Genomic DNA, 19,939 nt, shown 5'->3' on the forward strand with positions numbered 1-19,939 from the left:
GAAACGAAGCTGTAACCAACGATTTGTTTTTCTTTTTGAATTGTTTGTACGTTTTTTTTTTCGTACAATGTTGAATTGAAATCTCCGCACATATCATATCATGTGTTCAAAATAAATCAACAAGTTGAAATCGAATCGAATGACCGAGAATTCATCAAACGAATTGTTTCACTCTTCTAGATTGATTTCATTCGATGGTGAAGCGCGAATTAAGTGAAACTTGGTCAGAGCGAGAAGAAAAAACAGTGAAATTTCATTAACGAATTGAGCCATTACGTTCTGGGCAATGCGAGAGGTTTCGATCGATCGTTAATTCATTTATCGTCTCCATTTAGAGTGAGATACTATGATTTGGCAGCAACGATGAAAAGACGATTTTTACACATTTTAAATGAATTCACGCTAAAATTTTGTAATTATGTCACCAATCTAGATTTGCATGTTAATTGATTTGTTTTGAATGAAGAGACACTAGAGCAATAAGTGAAGACCAAAAACAATTCATCGAAAAATCACTTTTATTTTCTACGATCTTCATCTTTTTTTTTTTTCAAACCAGAGGACAGCGTAATTTTGTCACTTACAAATGAACATTGAGGAGCGAATGATCGAGAAAGAGCAACAACAACAAAACGACAGCACAAATGAAATAGAGAAGGGAATTCATCCAACAGGCAAATATTATAGTCAATAGCGAAAAAAATTAGCAAACATCAGCCTTTCGGTACGTAAGCCACTGTTGACTATGTGATCATTTGCATGTTCCGCCGGCTGAAAAGTGCAACGCGTTACAGCTTTGGTGAAATGCAGAATATTGAAAAAAAAAAAAAAATGAAATAAAACTAAAGTAACAACATGCTTAGCTTAAATATTACCAATAACAAACAGACTCAATGAGACATTTTGTGTGAATTGTGCGAATTTCGTGCAATTCCAACCGTGTTTATAATAACAATTTCACTATTTAACGCTAACTACACATACAGTTCCGATAAATGGTCATTGCCCATAATAATGTTCATAATTTCATTGTGGTATTGGTAGAAATATGTTCATATGAATATACGTTGTTTATTTTTCGGTAATATGTTCAAGTGCTTTGGCATCAAGTCTCGTCGATGAACAGCTCAGCACAGCACAGCACAGTGCTGAACTTCACCGACACCACACGGCACGACACTCACATGCAAAGCCATAGCGCAACGCATTATGTGATTGTCTAGATCAGAAGAGTTGGTTGCGTTGGAAGGGGATCAGTTAAAATGGAAAAAAAGATTATATATAAGAGAGGCGCATAACCTTTTTTGAATCTTTAGTAGGAAATCGACCATCGACTTCTTCAGATCAATTATTTTTATGAGGTCTGAGTTAAAATTTTCGTGTTAGAGTGAGTGGATGAGAGAGGTGAAAGGTGTTGAACAGAAGAAAAAGTTAAAAAAAAAGAAAATAGTAATTGAACAAAATGATCGTTAATTACTTTCGTGAAGTTTAATGCGCACACAGAAAAGCAAAAAGTTTTATTTATTCAAATCGTCGGTTAAGTGCAACATGAATTAACGGATAAACTCAATTTGAATTCAGAAACCGTTATACCAAGTATTTTATTCAGATCAAAAGAAAGAACAAAGTAAAAGGCAAACTTTTCGAATCACAATTTGAAAAAATCGATTTTATCGTCAATAATTTCGATTGACCGTCATTCAAAAGGCTTAAAACGAAAAAAAAAATTAGACAAAATGACGAAAACCGATCAAGTCACCACCATCACCCACTTGAAATTGGCTAAAAATGCCACAGTGAACATAGTGGATGCCGATTATGATCAGCAAAAATGCCAAATCGTACAAGAAGATCTGCAAAATAATAACGAAATCAAGTGTGGAGTTTTGTGCGATTACAAATATGAATCGGGTCAGCCGAAAACAGAGGAACAGTTAGCCAATGAGCCAGTTTTAACATTACCACCTAAGAAGACCAAATTTCTATGGATGGAATTTGATGCACCGCTCAAATGGGATAACATATCCGGAATCATTATCATACATGCTTTATTTATTTATTCGATGGTTTGTGGAGAGCCGTTACCAAAATTCTGGCAAACATATGCATGGGGTAAGTAATAGCTGTTTTTTTTTGTTTCGTTTACAAAATGAAAAAAGTGAAATTCATGCAAAATGATAACGTTTTTTCGCAAGGAATGTTTTTCATACCGTATAAAAATAGTAACTAGAGCGAAAGGACTGAAATGCTTAGTCGAAAAAGAGAGATGATTATTCAAAAAAAAAAAAAAAAAAACAACAATAAAATCCAAATCGCAACCAAATTTTAAACCGTATAATCACATTACCTATGCCAAATCTATGTAAATTTTGTGTTTCGGTCTTTCGGTCAAACTTGTTAGTTGCGATTCAGTTCGGTGTATTTGATTAGTACGTGGCTGGCCGAAATTCAAAATTATGCAATAACTGATAATTGCGTGGAATTGTGAAAATCCGACCGCAAATATGAAATGCGCGATCGATGCTCATCTGACATGAAAACAAACACACACATATGCAAACACCTCAACGTTAATATAAGATCGGAGAAAAGCGATACGTAACATGGTTTTTGTTAATTTTCGAATCGTTCACAATAATGGCCACATCATTCATATAAACACAACACTGTCTGCATAGACACACTGAATGCGAGAAAAATAAAATGCACGCATACATTAATGCCGTTCGTCGCTTTGTTACACACAAATTCTTCATTTTCGACATCACGTCCCATTAAAACCTAAAATATGGTTTTTGGGGTCTTTTTTTTACATCGTTTTGTTTTCTTTCTTCGTTTCTTTTCTGGTGTTGAAATAAGTGTTTTTTTTTTCTCTTGGGTTTTGTGTTGCAATTGATTGGGATACGAACAAAAGTAGTGGCAAGAGAAGAAAGACCACGAAACACCAACAGATAAGAGACAGCAAAAATTTTGTTTTGGACGGAAAAAGTAATTCGAAGAAAGTAATAGCGGCCAATAGCGGCAAAAAAGCGGTTAAGCTTGAACGCGACAGAGAAAGGAAGAAAACGATGGTTAATTGTTGCACAGCTAAATCTTTTTTTTTCGGCTATGTATGCATGAATGATTTCGCATAAACTTACGAATTGAGATGATGTTGCATGTTTTGGTCTACGCGCATGATAAATATATGTGAATTGATAATGACCGAATAATGAAGATGATGAAGAAGAAGAAGATGAATAAATATCGAAATTCACTCGGAGCCGTGATATTTGTGATGCAAGATAAACACTTTCTATTTATGCGTATTCAATTCAAATGGTAGACTCGACCAATATTTCTTTTTTTTTTTGGTATTGGATTTATACCGCAGTAATTTTGCTGGCCTAAAAAAATTCAAACTCAAACTGTCATGAGTGAATAATACATTGCTAGAAATATCTGTTCCGACTGTCTTCCGATGTGTGATTCATTGGAAACATTTAAAACAATGTCACATTCAACAATGGGAATTAATGTGGCATGAGTAAGTGAGCTTTAAAATCAAGTTGCACCCAGCTGGAGCGAAAAAGAAACATATTAAGTGCAAAACTGAGCGAAAGAAAAAGAAATCGAGAAAACCCATACCGAAACGAAAATTACGAAACAATTGACGAAATGGTTTCGAACTACTTAAATATGTGAATCCGATAAAATTCCCAAAACCAGTTTCATCAATGATTGGAATCTGTCTCTCTGTTGTTGTTGCTTTATTATGAAATCTATTGCAATCATTCACCGTAGTGTTTATACACAATGAATGGTATTTATATACCATTTAATAAATATTCCTCGGCAGTATCGGTGGATTTTGGAAAGAAAAAATAAGAAAATCATTAGCATCTTGCGCAATTTAACACGTGCTCCATACAACTCTTCTATTTACACCATATTTGGTTGGTTCAGAAGGATACGCATTTTAGTCATCTTTCTTGACACGCGCCCAAAAAATTGCGGAAAACATTTTAAAAGATATTTTTAGAAAATTGTCATCAGCCTCCGAAATGTTTGAATATAGCATAAAACCCATGATCTCCAGCTTATTGCCAAGCTTAACTTGCAATTATTATTTGCAAAATTTACAACCAATCAATTTTTTACCAAATCAGTAAAAGTTGACAAGTTGTTTTGACCTAATTCGAAACCGACCGGACACAGACATGTTTTCACCCTAAAGTTGCTGTGACTGTTTATGAAAGCCGTGTTCGTTCTAATCGCAACTTTATTTCCACGTCGTTGCCATTTTGATGATTTCTTTAAAATATCGTTTAAATATTTATTTCGGTTTTGTTTTATATAATTCACATAATATCAACTTTTTGCCGTTTCTTGCATACGAGAGATTTCGTTCATCTCGATTCATTGTGAATTATTCGCGTTACATAAACGCAGACCTCAAACCGTTATTCAAGTAATGAGAAATTTTGCGATTCGATAGGATTCGAATCAAAGCGGAAGCCATCGAATGCTGGTCTCAAGATTGTTTTTCGAGAAATAATTAGTAAAAAATAGGCAATTTAGTCATTATTTCGTTCTTTGATTTGTTCAACGAATGTCCCATTCGAGTTCAAGGTGTTTGATGGTCAATAGCTATGTCTTGTTTTTTTCTTCTCTCAATTGATCAACATGTTTTTGCCGAAGAAACTTGCGCAATTAACTCTGCTCACCGTTACACTTGGACTTTTTTTTATTGCTTGCGTATTTATCTCACTTTGTCACTGCGTAAATACCCAACTTATTAACTCCAAGTACACGGTATCGAGATAAACGATTCCCTTTAGTTTGTCTTTTTTGTATGCCCACATGGTGGGTTTTTTTTCGTCATTTGGATGATTTTGTCGCTCGCTTCCTTTCATGCACGACCAAGATGAATTTATCGAGAAGAGCGTTTGTTGTTTTCGCGAACGTTCATTTTGAAGACGCGAACGCGCAAAAACACATATACATCCAGGCATCAATATGTGTGTCAATCACCATCTATTCGAAAACATCTCATTGGGCCCGAATAAGTGAGGGGTAATGTAAAAACTGGCAATTATTGAAGCACGGTGTCATTTTTGTTTTGACTCACTGGGCTTCCGAAAAGCTTTTCAAATTCCATCTTATATACAACCCGTCGCAAATTCAATATTGTTTTTACTGTAACCAAGGTTAAGTCATTGGATATATGCGTTCGCCAAATAATACAATTATGAGATGCGCAGAATGTTGCTGTGAATGTGTATTGATGCGGTGTTGCTAAGAGAAATGTAAACACATTGAAAAGCAAAAGAATCTTTTGATCAAATATGACAAACCAACAACAATGATAATCAATTCGTCATATCATATTTTTACATTGATAAATTTACAATAATTCGCCCGTATTTATTCATTTTAAGTGAAAAAATGACTTTGATCGAAATGATTTGTTGTAATCAATTCAACACAATTAAAAATCGACTATCATTAGCACATTCGCAAAAGGGGAATCGAACATCTCGTTCAGTTTATTTGTTCAATTAGCATCAAATCACGGTGCTGGGATTTTTTTTTCTTTTTCTTCCTCTTCTTTTTCCACATATCTTTTGAACGATTTCATTTATGGTTGCCAAAATTTATGGGATCGACATATAGGATGAGATATCATTAAAAGCGATAGGTAATTTACCAAATTTGGTCAAAAATGTTGTTAAATGCCGATATGAAGATGAACCAATGCATGCGCGCCACACACTGTTAACAATACGATTTTGGGCCGAAGCATATAAATACACATGTATGTGTGAGTGTGAGTGATGAAGCGAATGGCACAGAAACAGGGAAAATTTCAAATAAAATGAGCACGCACCCAATTGATGGATATCAAAAACTATTTCTTGCTATTGCCTTTTTTCAATCAAGGTTAACATACCAATTTTGTAGTTGACCATAATTTGGGCCCCCGTTAAAAAAAAACTTAAATAAATTGTATTTTGTTTTTTTTGTTTTTTTGTTTTTTGCGCAGTGTGTGTGACATGGCCAAATAATGTGGCTCGATTGGAACATCGTTTGGGTCATTTTATTAGTTGCTGTGTTAACATTTTCTTCTTTCGTTCATCATTATCAACCAGGACATATTTTTAAAAATGAAATGCGTTTGTTTGGTTTTCGTAGTTGATATTTTTCATTCAGCACATTCAGTTGCACAATAATTCAACACAATTTCTACTACTTTTTATATGGACGATGGTTTATGTTATTACAAGTTTGTCGTTCATTTGTGTTATGCTTACATTTCATTTGGTTTATTGTCGCTTCGCGATTGTCAATTCTTATGCCGTAATAACAACCAAATAACATGTGAACTTGGCCGCGATTTGAGCAATATTACACTTTTATACGGTCAACTTGACCAGAGCGAAAAATAAACGACGTAGCACCAATGCTAAAATAATGGTTGGAGAAGTTGTTTTGCTATTTTTTTTTCCTTTCTGCGTATATCTTCAGCTTTATAATTTGCCCATCTAGTTATGTTCAACCATTAATTGGACTTTTTTCGGGTGTACAGGTTTTTTTATAGGTGGAATTAGTGGATTTGGTGTGACCGGCGGAGCACACCGATTTTGGACACATCGTTCGTATAAAGCAACAACACCATTGCGTATCATTTTAATGTTGTGCTTTACCGTATCCGGTCAAAATTCAATCTATGAATGGGTTCGAGATCATCGTGTGCATCACAAATTCTCAGAAACCGATGCCGATCCGCACAATTCGAACCGTGGCTTCTTTTTCGCACACGTTGGCTGGCTGATGATGCACAAGCATCCAGAGGTGGTTCGTAAAGGAAGAATGTTAGATTTGAGTGACATTATGGAAGATCCAGTCGTCCGATTCCATCAAAAGTAATTGTCCGAAAAAAAAAAAATGATTAACGCCAATTATGGCACTATGATTCAATGACTAATTTTATCTAATATTATTTCTCTGTTTTTGTTTCGGTTTCCATTCAATGTCAAATTAGATGGTTTATTCCCATGAAGTTGTTGCTTTGCTTTATTTTGCCTGTTGTGATTCCGGTTTATTGGTGGGGAGAAAGCCTTTTCTGGGCATTCTTCTCACAAATTGTGATTCGGTACACCCTTTCGTTGAACTTCACATGGCTTGTGAACAGTGCTGCTCATATGTAAGTGTCATTTTACCATGATTTACCTTCAATATATTATCTGTTCAATGCTTATTGATTGGATCTTGAAAAAAAAAACCGAATCGATTATTTTTCATATAGGTGGGGTACACGTCCATACGATAAAAAAATCAACCCAGTTGAAAATATTGCCGTATCAATTGCTGCTATGGGTGAAGGATGGCAGTGAGTTGACTTGAGTTTTAAAACTTGCTGTATGAGTTGAAATAATTTTTTCTTCACATTTTTTGTTTCAATCCATCAGCAACTATCATCACGTATTCCCATGGGACTATAAGGCCGCCGAACTGGCACATCGTATCAATATTACCACATTTTGGATTCAATTATTTGCTCGAATTGGCTGGGCCTACGATCTCAAGGAACCATCAGCTGAATTAGTTCGAAAAACCATCCAAAAATGCGGTAAGTACTCTGTTCACCGCAAACGCACATTTAAATTCATTGCACCAATTAGTTTTGATAAAACTAAAACGATCAAATCAATCTCAAAATCAGGTGATGGAACGCATCCAATATTCGGTCACCATATGAGCGAGGTGCCACCACCTGACGATATGATGGAGTCAAATGATCACTTGAAATCATCATAGGCATGCCGACGACAAACACAAAGTGCATATATTTACAATTCGAAATAAATATTTTTATAAATCTAGATAATCTTCCTGCGCCTTGCGCGTTTCCATTTTACGAAACTTCGGAAATTATAAAATGATGGCAAATTTTTTTTATTTAAGAAAAAAAGAAGAAATTTGTTTGTGATGACACATAGCATACAAACAAACATGGAACATATTAAAGTAGTATTTACAAAAAAAAAAAAAAAAAAAAAAACGTAACGATGTATTTATGGAACCAGCATAGTTTCTTTTATATTTGCACGACCTTTTTTTTCTTTGGTACCATCACGGAATTAAGGTGTTAATTCAAAATATTCAAGCAAAATATAAATATTACTAATAATATAAACACGAATTCGTTTTTCAAAGCTGAGCAAAAAAAAAGAGAAGAAGAAGCACAATTGGAAACTTTTTTTTGTAAACGATATGTGTGCAACAACCAACAAACCAGCTGACAATGACGACAACAATGAAGTAATTATAAATCAATTAATTTTGTGGAACGAAAGAAAGAAAAAGAAATCGTACACATTTCACAAAAGACCTTTAATATTTTAGATAAGTTTAGGTAATTATGAATGATTGAATCCTCATCGTAATTTGTAACACAAAAATATATGTTATGGCAAATTGAATTGTGAGGCGATTAATACAAATTTTAATAAAATTTGAAAATTAGTTTGCTAAAAATAATTTTCGAAAGTTTTTCTTCTTTCATTTTCTTCATTATCATCATCACATCGATTTCATCAATCACAATTTATTAAGGCCATACACAAAAGATGACCGTTATTTGAAGTTCTATTGTTGGTAAAAAGCATGCTTCAAGCAATGAATACACAATTCATAATCACACTTAGCATAAAAGGGGCATTCTTCGGGAGTCATGCAAAAAGTAATTAACAATAATCGAATCTATAGCATCGTGGCCAATGTTTGAGAATCGTACAATAGCCAATACTTGGCATTTAATTTAAATGGAAATTTGCTTTCTCTTTTTTTCGTGTAAATGCTGTTTCTTTTTCGGTGGGTTATTGGCTCACTTAAATTTTGTATTTTTTTTTCTTTCGAAATGGAAAGTTCGAAGTGAACCGCATAGACTTTACTTTGGCATGATTGACAATTTTTTTTTTTTTTTCCTTCTGGTCGAATCAATACGTGTATGTATGTGCGCACACACACGTGTGTCACTTACATAACTGTCCGAAATAACCAAAACCGGTTCGATTAACACTTGCCGCCCAAAATGTATTTTTCGTCTGACTTTGCACCTTTCTTCCATTCATTTTCGAACTTTCTCGAACCCGTTGTGATCAAAGTACCACAATGTGTGAGCATGTTTTGTGTTCAATACTGCAAACAATAATCGATTCGAGCAGCTTTCCAATGATCGGATGACTCAGAAACAATTGGCCGCATCAGAAAAAAACAAACTTTCAAAGTTTTTGGTCGAAGCTTTTCAAGCACAAAGCTTCGCAGTGGCTCCACTCAATTTCAACAATCGCAATCAACACACTCGGTGATAAAGTGAAATGCGATTGAATGTTTTTTTTTTGTCCCCGTACATCGTACGACGCACACGTGTTTTAACGAGCGAATCATCACACGTAATGCTGTTTCTTGAAGGGAAAAATTTCAAAAGAAACCGAGCCCCGATAAGAAATGGAAATGAATATAAACAAAAAAATTGGTAAAAGTGAAATGGAAAAATAATGCGAAAATGATGATTCTGTTTGTTGTTTTGAATTTATTTATTTTATTGTATTTTTTTTAATTTTTAGACATTTTTGAAAACGAGCACCGGTAAATTCCAGTAAATTCGATGAAATTCAATTTATGCTTCTATTTCAATCCTGCTGTTGCGATCGGCCGTTGTATGTGAATTCATTGGATTTCCTTCCAAAAATTTCATGGACAAAAACGAGAAGGACTTTTTTCTCCTAAAGAACCTTTGCTAAGTTCTGACACGAGAAACCAAGATAGAAGGGCACACACGCATTGATTTGGCAATGCTATCACTTTAATATTCTAAAATACTAAAAATGTCTTCTTGTTTTTTGTTGCAACATATGCATAATCAGATTGTTCATCTTTAACACGCTTTAAAAGATGTAAATAAATGAGAAAAAAAATTCAATTTCTTCTCCCCGAAATAAAGGCTGGATTTGCGCAATTCGAAAAAATAATCGGCAATATGATTTGCAAATCGTCGTCGTCATCAATCAGTCAGAAAAAACATGTCCAAATTTTTTTTTTTTGACCAAGCTGAAGGTGAATGTGAATAGAATACGAGCTGTGATATTGATGTGTTCACATTTTTATTGAATGACTTATACGTGTACTTTATAAAACTGTTCAATCAATTCATTATCAATTAGAAGGCATTGTTAGGACAAACACCCTAAGCATCAAATAATTTAGAAATAGAAAATATACAAATCGCAAATAGTTGTCATTAGTTTGATGAATAATTTCAACATGATTTCTCGTAATGTCGACTCATACAATAAAAGAAAAATTAAAGAAAAACAACGAAAGGCACATACAAAAAAAGCATAGCATGAAACTAATAATCGACACATGTAACTTATTTGCGTATGATTTGAAGGAAATTCGAATGAACTCTCCTTATCTGAATTGTCGTGTATAACTTGAGGTGGTTTCAACGTACGTACTTTGGCGAACATGCATATGTGTTTGCTGTCCTTTTCCTTTGTCCGTTAAAGCATGGAGTACGTGCACATTCTTAGCGCCTCAGCTATATAAAATCAAATGCTGCCTCAGCTTAGCAGTTATTACTTAGGTATCACTTGAGGTGGTTTCATCTGATTCTTAGTTTGTTCTGTTGAACACATTTAACAGTGGAAAGAAACAGTTCTCAACAATTGAAGAAAAGAAGAAAAAAAAAAACAGTTGAATTTGAAAACAGTTCGAATTGATCTAGTGCAACCGAAAGAATACGGTGCCATCCGTTTTTGTGTGTGGAATTAGTGGAATAATTGTGGATTTACATCGCATTTCGTAAGTAAAAATGCAGTTTTGTTTTGTTTTGTTTTCTCTCTTTTGAAAATACATTCAAGTTTATATTACATTTAAATTGGTTGAAAGCGAATACGGTAACTTTTTGAACTTCCGAATAAATGAGATTCAGAATAGTGTTTTTGAAGTAATTAGCATTGTTGACCCGTTGGGCGATTCCACTTAATGACCAAGAAGTGTTGATTGTTCAACGGAAAGAATAGCAAAACAGTAGGCATTTGGAACAGTGTGACAGTGACCAAAAAAAATGAATTGGAACATTTAGCTTGATTTTTTGTTTTGCGGCTTCCAATAAATTTCCAAATAAATATTTGCGAAACAATCCATCCTACATTCTCTGCGATGAACATAGTAAATTAGTTTGCGATTTCATATAATGAGCGTGTAATTTGTTAATCTCACTGGCGAAAAAAGAAGACTATTTTCATTCATTTCGTTTAGTTCCATGCATTGCGCTTCAATGCTATTGTACTTAACGACTTTATTCCCGCGCAATTCGATTTCATAACATCGCAGAAATCGGTTGCTACTACGCATAAGCTACGGTTGCGTGCGTGTTTTTGTTTTGTTTTTTTCCGCGATGTAAAGTGCAGAAAATCGAAAGCACTTTCCCATCATCTGCTTCATGATATACTTTCCGCAGTTGCACATCGTGCGATTGATACACATTCAACGGGCTAATGAAATTTAATATAACACGGCTTTGTGATTGAGACAGCTATGATGCCAATATTGTTAGCTAAGCAAGCCTACACACTCTAGCAAACAAAGACAAGTGCATGCAAACTTTGCGAATTTCTTTGCTTCGCTCTATGTGGATGATAAACAAAAGAGAATTCAAAACGCGTGATCATCATATCGATGTGTTGGACTATCATGACCACCACGTTGGCATGCGTGGCATCTATCTATTTACATACACGTATATATGCAAAGAATCTGTGATTGCTGTCACACATTTCATACTCTTTCACTCAACGATGACCTCAAAATTTCCAAAAATATCGATCCAAAAATAAAGATCCGACCATTTCGATTGCGATCTTTGAGAGAAATGCTGTTGGAAAAGTATAAGTACAAAGGCATTTAATGAAATAACATGCACTACAAACCGCAATTAGCCATAAAATTGTTTTCTACAGATAATTCTTTTGTTCATATTTCGCACGAAAAACACTCAACCTTCTTAAGACCCAACATAAAACTAAAAAAATGCAATTGACAGGCTAGATAAACAAACAATCAAATGAAAAAAAAAAAAGAAATAGCATTGTCACGTAATGAAATCGAGAGCCCATTAAAGAGTGTGCAAATCATGAAGTCAATAAAACAAAATGACACAAAGTATAATGAAAAAAAAAACATTTAAAAATCCGCGAGAAACGAAAGAAAAAATCCATTGAATGCTCGTTTGCATCTCTAGTATTATTATTATATTGGTGAGTGATTGATGTATGGACATATGAAATCATTCATGATGGAATTATGTGTGATCACAAAATTGTCCATGTTCTATCACACTTGCGACGAAAAAAAAATCGCCACTCACAGCTGTTTAGAAGGAAAATGCCAGAGAAATTTCGTTTACGTTCACCCTTTTGTCACGATCCTAGTTGAAATCGCTGTTTTCACAAGCTGATAATTATCGTAACGTAGCTTCGTCATTAATCTGATGAATATGATATATACATATATATGCCTATCAAATTTGAAGTATATGTGAAAATAATTACGCACATGGCAAACCGATAAACTTTATGATGCTCAATCAGATGTTTGACGAATCATTCGGAAACGACGAAAACAAATCAATTCAATCAGTGCACTTATGGCATAATAGGCGCATTATCTTTGTTTTTTATTACGTACACAATCAGTCTCAGTACTTTTTCTCTCCGTGTGTGACATTCAGTACGGTTAAACGGTGAACAACACGTGATTTTAAAGTGAGATAGAATATCATACGATTCTCTTGTGTGCTCCGTTCTTTTTTGTACGCTGTTGCTGCTGTAGCCGTTGTTGTTGTTGTTGTTGTTGGTTCAGCTGATTGGGATGCGTATCGCCTTGCGAAATTCGTTCGGGCGCACAATTTGTATATGTATTTCTCCTATCACCACGTAATGGTCGTAGTTTGTGTGTTTCGTTGTTATGCTTTTGGTACTACTAAATGTTATTCTACGTAAATACACAGTATCCATATGTATATACGTATTCGCTAAACGCAGTGCCTAACACGTAGTATGCACGGGTGCACGAATTTCGCACGAGCACAGCATTTGTGACGATGACGACGACGACGACGACGACGACGACGACGACGACCAAGCAGGCACCCGAATGATTCACATCAGATCATAATATCGTATGATTTTCAAACGAGAAACCGTTCGGGTCGTAACAAAGCTTGGATGAAATTCAAACGTGTTGCGCTTCAGCACTTGTTCACTGTTACACGAACTGATCTCTGCGTTAGAAGAAGTACGGAGAATTTCTGTTGCGTTTTTTTTTTACTAATCTCTCTGAGAGAAAAGGCTTGAGACAAAGGGAGGAAAATAAATTAAATCGATTGTGGTTTGATTTCATTTTTTCATTGCAATCAAATAACAATAATTTATCGATTTGATTTCTGCCGTTGTTAGTATGAATAGAATAGTTCTTATCGCTTAAATTGCTTTCTAAGTAAACAAAATTGTCAGAAAAAAAAACCGGTGGTTTGAACAACATGTGCCCAGTACATGCTCGATTAACTTAATGATTCGTGTTTTGTATGTGTTTTTATGTGTGTGTGTGTGTATGGCTATTTTTCCTAATCATAAATTCATTTGAAGTAATCATTCATAAATCATTTGTGATTTGGCAAATTTCAACGTGATTAATTTATTGAACTGTACATTTAAAAAAGAACGCAAACCATAAAATTGCTGAAGGAAAAAGAAACGAAAAACAACTAAATAAATAGCCGGCTGTTAAACGGCGTTTTAACAATGTCGACAATCATATGCGGCTAATAAGACTCAAACACGGATTATTTTGAAAACAAGTAAAATTATTATGTAAGTTTTACCTGACCTATCCCGTATCATACCACTGAGTCGTGACATTGAGGCACCTTCAAGTAATTGGCAATTCATCTCAGATGAAATTGAAATATTCGTGTTTGCACATTAGCCGGCCGTTTATTTGAATGGAGTAATCATTTCTTTTCTCTAATTGACGTGTTTCAAAATATTTTTGAGCTGCTCTTCCACGCAAATCACACACATACACAAAGCGCACACAGAACGATTCATATTTTATTTTGTTAATTTGATGTTTATTCTACGGTTTTACTAAAGTTTGGATTTCGATTTATTTACAGAAATCGATCAAAATGCCACCAAATGCAACATCAAATGTTATGGTCGAATGCACCGGCGTTCTGAATGAATGCGATGCTGAGACTATCGACGGAGGATTAGATAAAAACATTGTTGAATTGAAACATGCAAACGATCGCAAACTGAAATTGGTATGGAAGAATATCCTTATCTTTGGATATGTGCATCTTGCCGCGCTTTATGGAGCATGGCTTATGTTGTCATCGGCTAGGATCTACACAGCAATTTTCGGTATGTATTTCAGAGTTGATTTTATTGAACCAATACAAAAGGGATACTTATGAAAAACACTATTTGTAGCATTTGTATTATACATTGCATCTGGTCTTGGAATCACCGGCGGCGCACATCGTCTTTGGGCCCATCGTTCGTATAAAGCGAAACTTCCATTGAGAATACTGTTGACGATATTTAACACAATGGCGTTTCAAGATTGTGCCATTCACTGGGCTCGTGATCATCGTGTCCATCACAAATACTCTGAAACCGATGCTGATCCACATAATGCAACTCGGTATGTAACGTTTATTCATCGTCATCGAATGAATGAAATACAAGTCTATGATTCATAATAATTCATTATTTTATTTAATTGCAGTGGCTTCTTTTTCGCCCATGTTGGATGGTTGCTGTGCAGAAAGCACCCAGAAGTGATTGCAAAAGGCAAAGGTATCGACTTGTCCGACCTTGAAAATGACCCAGTATTGGCCTTCCAAAAAAAGTAAGTCACACATTTTAACGATAAAAATTGAAAGAAATTGAGATGAAAACAAGACCGCGTTCTTGAGTTTTTAGTTATTTAATCTATTTTGTTGTTTCACAACAAACTATTTTTTGGCGCACTACATGAAATTTATTTCATCAAAGTAACTTTGAAGTAATATATTTATTTGCAAAATGAATTACAAGACCTTGGTTTTATTTATTTTTTGAAATATACTGCCCTTGGTTTAATTTAAATAAATAATATGAGCTTAGAATCTAAAATCACTTCAATTCTGTCCAAGACTCAGAAAATATTATACGAAAAATTAATGTAATTTTTAAACAACATTTGATAGTAAAAATTTGATTGGCGCTTCGAGATATTGTGCACTTATTTGTCGTTAGTGCACCTGTTTTAAATTAAATAAAAAATATGAACATAAAATTCAAATTCACCATAGTTTGTTTCATCACTCAAAAAGTATTAAGAAAAAAAAAAGAAGCAGATTAGTAGCTCTACATTTCATGTAGTGCTAAAAAACAAGCCTTCGACATTGTCCAAGTACGCACGGTCATTAATTATCTTTGCCGCGTATATTTTATGTCGATGACATTGCAGTAATATCTAATTAGTGAAAGAAAAATAACAATAAATTATTCTGCTTTTTTTCCTCGGTAGATACTACTTGATTTTGATGCCACTCACTTGCTTCATTTTGCCAACATTGATCCCTGTATACTTCTGGGGTGAAACACTAGAAAATGCTTGGTTTGTTGCCACCATGTTCCGTTGGACTTTCGTTTTGAACGTGACCTGGCTTGTAAACAGCGCCGCTCACATCTACGGTGACCATCCATATGATAAGTATGTATTTAGTATGCAAAAATTCTATTGAAATTGTCATGTTATCATTTATTTTATTTTTTGTGTGAATCATGCTAAAACGAATTATCATGTATTTTGCAGATACATCAACCCGTCCGAAAACAAGTCGGTTGCCGTGTTTGCATTTGGTGAAGGTTGGCATAATTATCATCACGTATTTCCATGGGATTACAAAACCGCCGAACTTGGAAACTATCGTGCAAACTTTACCACACTCTTCATTGACACCATGGCAAAGATTGGATGGGCCTATGACTTGAAAACCGTTGCTCCGGAAACAATAAAAAAACGCGTCGAACGAACTGGCGATGGAACACATCACACATGGGGCTGGGGTGATAAAGATCAAACACCCCTAGAACGTGATGAAGCCCTGATCACACATCAAAAAGACAATTAAATGCCTCAAATTACACACTATTATATCATATCCATTTCTACTGTTTTTCGGCTAGGTTTAAATTTACAAACAGAAAAAAGTGTGTTTTTTTCTTCAAATCCTTTTATAACGATGATTCGATCGTTTGCTCGATCTTATTTCCATTTTTGAACACTTTTCTTGCGTGTATATTTCCAAGATCTTAATTAATTTATTTAATTGCAACTTTTTTCATTTCTGGACTGTAGCTATACTATTTTAAGTTAGAGAAATGTATCAAGAATAAACGAAACAAAAAATGAAAAAAATGAACAAAAAAATTGAAATGCAGGGTTCAAAATGTTAAACTGCAATGATTCAATTCACATTTACCAAGCTTGCTTTTTGGTATATAATAATATAAAACAAATAAACGATACATTTGTAGTAATCAATTGTGTGGTTTTTTTATGTTAATTTTTTGTTTTCGTTTTCGTTTTTTTCGCATACTTTTTCCCATGTTCGATTGATTTAAATTCGATGTCATTTCTGACCATTCCTGATGATTACAAGTTGTAGTCTATAACGGAATTCAATCTACTGTTTATATGATTCAACTCTGAATGAAACAAGAAAGACATAATTAAACCGAAATTCAACATTCATTCATTCAACAAAAATATTTTTTTTAATTTCACAAATCAAGCGGACTGATATTCTCAATTCGGGAACATTGTATCAATTTATTGTTCTTCAGGAGATGATTTGAAATAAAAAATGTCTCACTTCTTTCATCAAAATGCATTTTAACCCCCTATTGGTGGCGATTGAAATCTCAGTTTTGGTTTAAACTTCGATCTGTCACATTCAAATGAGATGACATCGTCCACTACACACACGCAAACCGTTCGCTAAACACAAATATTGCAACTATCGCATTGTAACACCATCGAACCGCGAAAAGACGGCGTCATATTTCGTATCGAACCAACTTGGAATTTCTCCACTATTTTCGTGAAACGTTTAGCCTTTAAAGTGTTACGGGCTCCAATTACTGGTGAGATTTTTCTTAAATGGATTAATTTTTTCCACGAAGAAACATTTATTGTGTATTTGTGCAATTTAAAACCGTCTAAACCGTTTTTGATAAACTACAGAGAAAAATCCCAAACAAATTCAAAATGGATGATGAAGGGGAGCCGAGCAACTCCCACTATTGAAAGTACTGGAGATCCATTGGCCGTTTCAACAACTGGCTATAACGCAACTGTTGTTGAAACGGCCAATGGATCTCCAGTACTTTCAGTATACGACATGCGTTGAATCCAACAGCTCGGCCAATAATATAAGCGGTAACAGTGATAACAACGATAACAGCTTGAGTTCACCATCATTGACAAATACAAAGGTGGCCAATCCGACTATTGAAAGTACTGGAGATCCATTGGCCGTTTCAACAACTGGCTATAGCGCAACTGGAACGATTGTATCGAATAGTGGTTCGACATCGGTTGGAAACACCAGCTCAACGAATAATGCCAGTTCGGCCACGTTCAATTATATTTAGCTGATCTATAAAATGTTCATTTGTGCCAAATGTCAATTTCGACAGAATTCTTTATTCGCAAATTCGAATGATGAAGTTTAATGAAGTCCGTTAAGCTGATGACTCATCTGAATTTTTATTGGGGCAGGCTACTGTATATGTATTATAATTTTAATGATAAAATCATTACTGGACATTAAATTCTTGAAAATTTCTCTCACACCACTCTGAAATCGTTTGCTTTGAAAATCATTTCTTCAAAGACATTGGTCTGGAATTGGTACAAGGATTTACGCTTGAAAAAAAAACCGACAGGTATCCTGACCCACCCGGTACAATTTAAAACAAATAAACGATAGATTTGTAACAATCGATTGTCTGGTTTTTCCCTTTTTCTTATATTTTATTTGCATCATTTTGTTTCCGTTTATTTTTTGCATAATTTTTCTCATATTCGATTTCTTTCAGTTCCCATTCGGGCATATTGTTCAGCTTTAAGATTCGGGCTGATTTAAGTGAATCTTCGTTAAGACTAATGTTTGATTTGAAGTCATTTAAAATCGATGGCCATTTATCTTTGTCAAATTGTGACCCATGCAAAACACTCAAATCATGCTGTAACGACGATTGGGGCAATGAAGACAAAAACACGGCAGTTTTTATTGCGGAGCCGAGTGCTGAAAATTAAAGAGAATAAAATTCGTTCAGTGTCAATACGATTGTTGAAATGTGAAAGGAAAATAGTTAAAATTCGAAATTCGAAATTCCAATGTACCAGTTCCATCTTGGACGACAGCGTTGACAATCCCCAAATCGACAGCTTCTTGAGAACTGATCTGACGGTCCATCACAAGGAATTCGGTGGCTTTTGATAATCCAATCAATTTGGCCAGCCGTTTTGGCCCATCATTCAAAAGCGGTATACCCAACTGACGATTACTGAAACCAAAGAAAGCCTTTTCTTCCGCATACCTCATGTCACACATCAACGCTATTTCAAAACCAATTGATTTACATAGACCGCTGATGCTACACAGCATGGGCTTGCTAGTTTTACGTTGAAATGGAAACTATTGAAAAATATGATGAGAAAGATAAACAGTTAGGTGCACTGAAATACCAACAAAATGTGCTCGCAACCATACAAAAAGGCTATTTTGAACGGAATTTATGTCATGTTCACTTCTCTGCTTCAATTCATCAACATCGTATCCAGCTGAAAAATTACCACCGATGCCATTTATAACAGCAACCGAAGCACTATTGTCCTCTTCGAATTGTGTCAACTGTGACGCAAGCTCGTGCAGCAGCGATTCATTCAATGCATTCTGTTTGTCGGGTCGATTTATCGATAGGATAGTAACTGCTTTGAATCTCTCCGCAACAACTATGTTTGCCGTTTGCTTGGCTGAAAATCGTATCAAAATCGAAACTTAGCATATTTTCCGGCACGGACGAACACTGAATATCTACCATCGGCTTTTCGGTGCAATGATGATGTCATGAATGGCCTTAAATGTGTTAAAATACCGTGTAGTTTTCGCATTTTTTATACGAATTCTGTATACAACTGCACACATCAAAGAGGTTATGACTGCTTTTTTTTTTAATGCTAGTTCAAAAGGATAGTAAATCAATTTGACATTTCAACATTGTGCGAATCGGATGAAGTTGGCTGCAAATGTGGCATTTGAATATTTTATAACTCACTACAGCCGTTACAAATACAATTGCAATGATAATTTACTTTCTCTGTGTGTTTCGAGTTTAAATTTGAAAAAAAAAAAAATGCAATTACAAATTGATTCAATTTTTCACCTTCAAAAAAGAAAATTGATCAATAATTTCATATGAGAATAAATACCACAAAATATATATTAGGTCAATTCGAAAGTTTCCGCCGCTGACATTTAAATGTCGCCACTTGTAACTGAGCGTAGCTTGACAAGTGAATCCAATTGCATTTTGTAGATGTGACATTAAGCAATCTAACTCAGAGCAGAAAGATTCATTTTTCGTTCTGCGTCATTGTTTTTGAATCGATTGAAAATGGATCGTGATAAGGTGTTTTTTCGAGGGGCCCTTCTTTTCTTATTTGATTCGAAGAAAACTGCCGCTGAAGCTCATCGAATGCTGTCAGATACTTATGGCGAGCAAGCTCCATCGGAACGAAGCTGCAGAGAATGGTTTCATCGATT

General features: G+C 34.8%; 3 protein-coding genes across 8 annotated transcripts; 2 read left to right on the forward strand and 1 right to left on the reverse strand.

Annotated features, from left to right (window-relative positions):
- The first annotated feature begins 4 nt into the window (after window positions 1-4).
- Window positions 5-8,523, forward strand: LOC129579036 (acyl-CoA Delta-9 desaturase-like). The gene is made up of 6 exons (XM_055468523.1): window positions 5-2,112; window positions 6,569-6,905; window positions 7,025-7,186; window positions 7,289-7,372; window positions 7,452-7,612; window positions 7,706-8,523. The coding sequence occupies exons 1-6, from the start codon at window positions 1,737-1,739 to the stop codon at window positions 7,798-7,800; spliced, it is 1,215 nt and encodes a 404-aa protein (XP_055324498.1). The 5' UTR covers window positions 5-1,736; the 3' UTR covers window positions 7,801-8,523.
- Window positions 8,524-10,610: 2,087 nt separating this feature from the next.
- Window positions 10,611-16,650, forward strand: LOC129579037 (acyl-CoA Delta-9 desaturase-like). Of its 6 annotated transcripts, none has more exons than XM_055468527.1 (6): window positions 10,611-10,851; window positions 14,228-14,477; window positions 14,547-14,760; window positions 14,845-14,967; window positions 15,631-15,816; window positions 15,919-16,650. In XM_055468527.1, exons 2-6 carry the CDS (start codon window positions 14,240-14,242, stop codon window positions 16,235-16,237), a joined length of 1,080 nt encoding a protein of 359 aa, XP_055324502.1. In that variant the 5' UTR covers window positions 10,611-10,851; window positions 14,228-14,239; the 3' UTR covers window positions 16,238-16,650. The 6 variants fall into 6 exon arrangements, with proteins under 6 accessions (XP_055324502.1, XP_055324501.1, XP_055324500.1 ...); XM_055468526.1 differs by lacking the exon at window positions 10,611-10,851 and adding an exon at window positions 13,195-13,347; XM_055468525.1 differs by lacking the exon at window positions 10,611-10,851 and adding an exon at window positions 13,354-13,600.
- A 1,406-nt stretch (window positions 16,651-18,056) lies between these two features.
- LOC129579040 (2,3-dehydroadipyl-CoA hydratase-like) lies at window positions 18,057-19,357 on the reverse strand. The gene is made up of 4 exons (XM_055468533.1): window positions 19,215-19,357; window positions 18,887-19,149; window positions 18,517-18,811; window positions 18,057-18,418 (listed from the first exon to the last, which is right to left on the reverse strand). The coding sequence occupies exons 1-4, from the start codon at window positions 19,285-19,287 to the stop codon at window positions 18,138-18,140; spliced, it is 912 nt and encodes a 303-aa protein (XP_055324508.1). The 5' UTR covers window positions 19,288-19,357; the 3' UTR covers window positions 18,057-18,137.
- Window positions 19,358-19,939: the final 582 nt, after the last annotated feature.

Source organism: Sitodiplosis mosellana, unplaced genomic scaffold, assembly GCF_009176505.1.
Source record: "Sitodiplosis mosellana isolate CC-2019 unplaced genomic scaffold, AAFC_SMos_1.0 Smas_scaffold_6226, whole genome shotgun sequence".
NCBI lineage: Eukaryota > Metazoa > Arthropoda > Insecta > Diptera > Cecidomyiidae > Sitodiplosis > Sitodiplosis mosellana.

Coding starts and splice junctions, on each gene's coding strand:
- LOC129579040 (XM_055468533.1), bottom strand. CDS start 19,287: ATGCGAAAACTACACGGTATTTTAACACATTTAAGGCCATTCATGACA. Junction 18,812..18,886: donor CCGTTCAAAATAGCCTTTTT/GTATGGTTGCGA, acceptor ATTTTTCAATAG/TTTCCATTTCAACGTAAAAC. Junction 18,419..18,516: donor TGTCGTCCAAGATGGAACTG/GTACATTGGAAT, acceptor TTTAATTTTCAG/CACTCGGCTCCGCAATAAAA.
- LOC129579036 (XM_055468523.1), top strand. CDS start 1,737: ATGACGAAAACCGATCAAGTCACCACCATCACCCACTTGAAATTGGCT. Junction 2,113..6,568: donor CTGGCAAACATATGCATGGG/GTAAGTAATAGC, acceptor TCGGGTGTACAG/GTTTTTTTATAGGTGGAATT. Junction 7,373..7,451: donor GCTATGGGTGAAGGATGGCA/GTGAGTTGACTT, acceptor TCAATCCATCAG/CAACTATCATCACGTATTCC.
- LOC129579037 (XM_055468525.1), top strand. Junction 14,478..14,546: donor GATCTACACAGCAATTTTCG/GTATGTATTTCA, acceptor CACTATTTGTAG/CATTTGTATTATACATTGCA. Junction 14,968..15,630: donor GTATTGGCCTTCCAAAAAAA/GTAAGTCACACA, acceptor TTTCCTCGGTAG/ATACTACTTGATTTTGATGC.